Source organism: Engraulis encrasicolus, chromosome 12, assembly GCF_034702125.1.
Source record: "Engraulis encrasicolus isolate BLACKSEA-1 chromosome 12, IST_EnEncr_1.0, whole genome shotgun sequence".
Lineage (NCBI taxonomy): Eukaryota > Metazoa > Chordata > Actinopteri > Clupeiformes > Engraulidae > Engraulis > Engraulis encrasicolus.
The window spans coordinates 48,585,568-48,591,600 of record NC_085868.1 but is presented as its reverse complement, the minus strand read 5'-3'; the positions used below and the strand labels follow the sequence as shown (position 1 = coordinate 48,591,600).

At 44.8% G+C, this 6,033-nt stretch overlaps 1 protein-coding gene across 1 annotated transcript; it reads right to left on the bottom strand.

Moving 5' to 3' along the window:
- Positions 1 to 4,374: 4,374 nt before the first annotated feature.
- il22 (interleukin 22) lies at positions 4,375 to 5,759 on the bottom strand. Its single transcript, XM_063211933.1, has 5 exons — positions 5,610 to 5,759; positions 5,433 to 5,498; positions 5,156 to 5,305; positions 4,935 to 4,994; positions 4,375 to 4,823 (listed from the first exon to the last, which is right to left on the bottom strand). Exons 1-5 carry the CDS (start codon positions 5,757 to 5,759, stop codon positions 4,746 to 4,748), a joined length of 504 nt encoding a protein of 167 aa, XP_063068003.1. The 3' UTR covers positions 4,375 to 4,745.
- Between the last annotated feature and the right edge of the window lie 274 nt (positions 5,760 to 6,033).

Below are 6,033 nucleotides of genomic sequence, written 5' to 3'. Positions count from 1 at the left end.
CTGGAGGCTTATGGCTGCTAGTCCCACAAGCACTTTCACTTACATGCATTCAGACACATGCTCACACACTGACGCACACACACACTCACACTTTCCAACACAACACTCTGCGAAGCGTCCTTGGGTGTTTTGAAAGGCGCTATATAAAACGAAAGTATTATTATGATATCATCAGGCCACTGCAATAGCAAACCCCCTCCGGGTGCCAAGGTCACACATGAACTCAAGGACGTTTCAGAACGAGTGGCAGCCATGAACAGCGCATGGACGGGATTGGAGCACAAGCTTCTTGGACCTTCTGCGATATGGTGGCGTAAGTAAGCTCTGGAGCGTGTTAAGAGTGACTCTCAGGTGCTGTTTCCACGTAGCAGGATATTTTTTTAGCAGGGTATTTTTTTCTCCTGCTAGGTGTAAACGCAACATGTGGATAAAAAAAATCCTCCATTGTAACAAATGCGTTTCAGACCCCTAAACAGGATATTTTTTTCTCCTGCTATTTTTTTCTCCTGCACCTGGATTTTTAAATATCTGCTACGTGGAAACGGAAGGCCAAAACCAATGCAAAACCAATACAAGCAGGAGAAAAAAATATCCACATATAAAAATATCCAGCTACGTGGAAACGGCACCTCAGTGCAAAGTCAATAGCACACACCAGCATACCAGCTGTGGCTTGGAGATTCCTGTGGTGCGGCGTGATGTCATGTTAACACAAAGAGAGAGAGAGACAACAGGACACAGTTCTGTCTGAGCTCTCTCCTGTCGTTCCTCTCCTTGAGATCAGGGCCGTTGACAGATTGTGCCGGGGCCAGGACATAAGCATCTGAAAGGGGCCCAATACAGTACATACGATCTGAAGACCAATGTCCTTGGTCTCCCCTCACCCTCTCCCTGGTTCTGGACTCCTGGCACAACTGACCCCTTTGCCCCACCGCTGTCACCAGGCCTACTTGAGATGTTAAATTATTCAAAAGAGACAGCATGTAGTACATCCACAACAACACTGCATCAACTGCCCAAATGTTACAAAACAAAAACAGTAATTTTTTTCACCACCATGCTGGCCATTTTTACGGCAAGTTCTTCAGGCAACCATTATAACCAGGATACGATCAGCCGGACGGAACTGAACAGAGACATGGGGATGACTCAGCAGGCCTGAAGCTTCAAAGGGGCCATGCGGAGGATGCCACAGTACTCTCTGCAGTGTTAATTCAACACGTAGGGAGTCCAATCTAACACTCACAGTGGCGCTCCTCCTATTCTATAAGTGTTCAATTAGCACCGCTAAGTTTTGTGCCGCTTGTGCTCGAAGTTGGGGCCCAAAATTGTTTACACAATTACGCTTTTCCTTGCCACAGCTTACAGACCCTGGGTTTGAGGTTTTTGAGGGGTCGGGTGTTTGTTTGTTTTTTTTCCTCCCCCGATCACATTTTTTGGAAACTATAAGAACTCAGCACCACACACAACAACAACAGCGCACTTTATAAGACACTGAGTTCCAATGGAGTACCACACAGCATTTTATTCAGACACATTTGTACCATGTTAGTGTTGCTAAATGCTGCAATCATACGTGTTTGTTTTATGCAAGTATTCCCTTCTCGCCCTGCCGTGACCGACCGGTAGGGCTCTCGTCTGTCTGCCACACACTGCCGACCCGGGTTCAATTCCCTGCCCGGGTCATTCGCCGACCCCCTCCCCATCTCTCTCCCCATTCGCTTCCTGTCCGCCTTTCAAACTGTCCTGTCAATAAAGTTGTGAAAGAACTTTTTAAAAAAGTATTCCCTTCTCTTAGCCCTGCCGTGGCCTAAGGGTAGGACACTGGGGCAGGGCTGGGACCGAAAAATGGCCGGGCATTTTGGCATAGACAGGCCGCCAACACACACCATACACAGGTCATTTACATACTATGCGTAACCGGGTCATATTTAAGGTTTTTGATGATTTTATTTTGTTTCAATATTTTGGGATTTAATTTTATTCAAAACAGGAAGTGACTTAATGCTGGGGCGGGATTTCCGGTTTAGTGAGTGGTTCATGAGGAAACCTTGAAAGCGCAAGCGAGACACGAAATCATCTTCCCGAGAATGATTGTAAGTTCATTAATTTAGTTAAAATATATTGTTACATTTAGTTAAAATGAGGAATTGAACTGAAGATAATGTGAAATAGTTCGCTAAGTAACAGATGGACCTAGATTCACATGCAGATTTGCTGCCTGACTGCAGCATGGTTTACCCTGTCTCAACCTAGCCTCGCCACGAGTAAATATAATTTAAGGTTGAGTTCAGTGTACGTGTAAATATGGTGGCGTTAAGTACTTAAGTCACAAAATTAGGAATATCTCCATGTATTACTCTGTGATGTGATTAGTACTGAAATGGATTGTATACTGTATCACCCAACCTAGGGAACCTCGGTGTCCGGTGAAGTAAAGATCAGAGATCACGCGCTGGTGTGGCGCGTTGTGTATTGAGTAAGTGAAAAGGTTTTCTTGAAAAGTGGTAAGCACCTTTCTAAAGTGAACTGTGGTTGTGGTGTACTAATGTTATAATGTGTGTTTCTCATCTCCAGTATCACCACTACCGTTTGTACCGTGGTTACTATGGGGTACAGATTTGATGGCTAGTAGTTCAGACTTGCATTTGTAACTACTCAACAATTTTGTAATCGCCTATTTAGAATAGCCTCCTGGGGTTTTGAGGCAGTATACTGTGACGAGTATTTTCATTTGATAAAAAGAGCAACCCTGTAAAAGTATTTTTCTGGTTGTTTTCATTTTATTTCCTTTTGAGGCTCTTTTATGTCCAGAACGTGGACACTTGTATTTTTCTACTTTTTCTTTCCTTATACAAATAAAACTCAAATCTACTTTTGCTATCAGATAAGATCCTAGTTGTGTCGTGTGCATTTCTTCACGGTCACATATGCGTATCTTGACTGGCTGAATCCACTGTCTAAATTGACAACGGAAAAATGGGCTTCCCCCTCTAAATAGGCGGCCAATCCGCAGGTAAACAACAACAACAGTATCGGCCCCTGGGGACTTCCGGCCCACCGGGAACATGCCCTGCATGCCAGATTACCAGTCCAGCCCCGCACTGGGGTTACCACGCCTGCAACCCGGGTTCAAGTCCGGCCTGGGTCATTTGCCAATCCTTCCACCTCTCTCTCTCCCCACTCATTTCCTGTCTCTCCTCCACTGTACTGTCAAAAACGCCCCCAGTATGGGAACCAATGAGTTAAGTGAATGTATTTGATTGACATACAGCATTCTTCCAAGGAAGTAAGGCAGCATGCTGGGAAGTTACTGTACCGTGTGTGTGTGTGTGTGTGTGTGTGTGTGTGTGTGTGTGTGTGTGTGTGTGTGTGTGTGTGTGTGTGGGGAGGGGGGTGGGGGTGGTGTTTACTTAGCATACCTCCTGGTCTACCTGGCCTAGAGCACCTGTTTCTAAAAAAAGAACCAGAGCTATTTTTAGAAAGGGGCAGTGGGGTAGGGTCTTCCTGACAGTACGTCATCCCACATTTCGTTCCCCATTCATTACTTTTGCTACCTGTTTGGCCCATGGGGTCCATGCAATCCTGTGTTTTCCACTATCTAAGAATGCCATGGTGTCAGTGTCCTTTCACTGGTTCAGTATTTTCCACTGTGAATGTCCATGAAAACTTCCCCATTATTACCAATGAGGATACTACGTAGGTAGGAGGGGAAGGGAGGACACACACACACACACACACACACACACACACACACACACACACACACACACACACACACACACACACACACCTCCCACCATGTCTCTCTGTCACACTGGCTTCTAATCAATTGTGTTTGTTCATACAATCCCTCTAAAGCACACACACATATGCGCGCATACATGCACGCGCACACACACTCACACACACACACACACAAAAGCACACACCAGGAAATGTTCTTAGGTGACTCCCCTGTGTCCTGGGCTGAATGCTTGAGAGGACTGAGGGACAGTGTATGGTGTCATCTGCTGTGGTGCTCAGGCTCAGGGTGTGATTACTTCCACTCTGTGATTTCCCAGGCCGTCCACATACACGCACGCACACACATACCTGAGAAGAAGAGCACGTGACCCTGCAGGTGCTCTGCATATGGAAGCTAGCGCTGCAAGTAGCCTACTGTACTGCTTGTCTGTTCCTACGACGCTTAGAAATTTGTATTGCTAAAACCTTGCCAGCAGTGAGGTAGCCGAATACTTAAAGTTCAACAGAGATTAAAAAATGAGATAGATTGACTTAGTAGCAACAGAGATTCATGAACAGAGGATTATGAATAAATTATGAAAGTTTATTTATTAAAACATTAAAAACAAAACATTCTCCAAACAGTATCTTCAAATATAACAGTACAGTCTGATTGTTTGCATTTAGGCCTACTTGTTTTCGTAGTCCAACACAGCCTAATGTCTTCATAAAAAATGCGTACAATGCATTTACAGAGCGATCCATCTGAATCAACTTAAACGGCCAACATTAACGACAAACGTCAAACCAGTTTCCAGGAGAAAAAAAAAACGTTTTTCAATAAATAAGTTCATCATATCACAAAATAAATACTGTAATAAATAATAAATATCTTCATTTCAAATTTATAAATAGACAGTCGTACAATAACATTTTAAAATACACATTAAACATTTGCTCTAGTTTAAATAGGCCTAAATAATATTTCAGCGTTGCGCTGCTCTCTCGCCTTGGCCAAGTCAGTTGCATGACTCAAAGAGATAGTGGAAGAGGATGTCCATCTCACCTATTGCCTTGTTGGGCGCATCAGTTCCCGCCTGAAAGGGAAAGGGAGACGTTAGGTGCTGTCCCCTGGCAACTATGGGTTATTGTAAGGCTAATAGACTACTCAGGTTGCAAAGGAATAGATTGGCTAAATAAATACTCACCGCCCGGTAATTCTTTCTAAATTTCTGGTTGTACTCGTTCTCGTCGTATTTCTGGGGGTCCTGGAGAGAAGAAAACGCAGAAAAATTACTATGAGGGCGACTGTTACCCTTGCGTCAAACCAAGAGCGCACCACGGAGATGCTACTCCGACGAGCAGGATTTGAGAAAGAGCATGCGCATAATCTCTGCAAAAAAAGGAAGAACACGGTACGCAAACTCACACAGCTGGCGTGATTTTCCAAGTCTCGCTTCACTCTGTGTAGGTCCTGCTTGACAGCGGGAAGACGCTTGTGATGCTCGCCCTCAGTGGTCAGCACGTTCCTCAGGTAATAATCCAGAATGTTGGCGTTCATGCAGCAAGTGTCGTTATCCTGAAATGCACATGCAGACGGCATTAACTCACAACAAGCCTGACAGCGTGGATAGCAAACTATGGCCAAAAAGGTTAGTAGTAGGGTAGTAGGCGTCCAAACATGGCAAGCAAAAGTTAGGCTATACCTTTAATTTCTCCTCAGAGATAACGGGAATCAGGCGGGTCTCATGGTCCTTGTCCTTTGCTTGGGCCTGTTAAGTCAAATGAAAATAAATGAGCCATTGTAAGCCTACATTCTAAAGTACATGATGAACAATACAAGATCTTTAAAGCAATCTCTGAGCAACTACAGCTATACTTACATGTTTGGCTACCACCATGAGGTTATTCCAAGTGACAGAGTTGTCCAGGGGCTTTGGGCGGCGGTGATGCTTGGGTGGGATGATGGAGGCTGCGTCTCCCCAGGCAACGGAGCACATCAGCACCAGAGCAAAACTGAGTAAAGCCTTCATGTTCCCGGTGAGCGGTGAGATGGTTTCAGCAGTGACCACAAGTGCTTATTTAAAATGAATCCCCTGGAAAACGAGAAGAGAATAATTCTTTTAAAATCAGGCACAATCCAGCCGCTCAAGTAGCCCCTTCTCCTCAGTAATTCGCCCCTTCGTTCACTTGAAAGGTTGACAGCTTTGTCTGTCTTGTCTTACCTTTGCAGGTGACTGTTTGGATTGCATGCTGTACCCTCCAGCAGAGACCGTACTTATATTCTCCAAGGTCTGCCCCAGATCT

Coding starts and splice junctions, on each gene's coding strand:
- il22 (XM_063211933.1), bottom strand. CDS start 5,759: ATGAAGGCTTTACTCAGTTTTGCTCTGGTGCTGATGTGCTCCGTTGCC. Junction 5,306..5,432: donor TCTCTGAGGAGAAATTAAAG/GTATAGCCTAAC, acceptor TGTGCATTTCAG/GATAACGACACTTGCTGCAT. Junction 4,824..4,934: donor TTAGAAAGAATTACCGGGCG/GTGAGTATTTAT, acceptor TTTCCCTTTCAG/GCGGGAACTGATGCGCCCAA.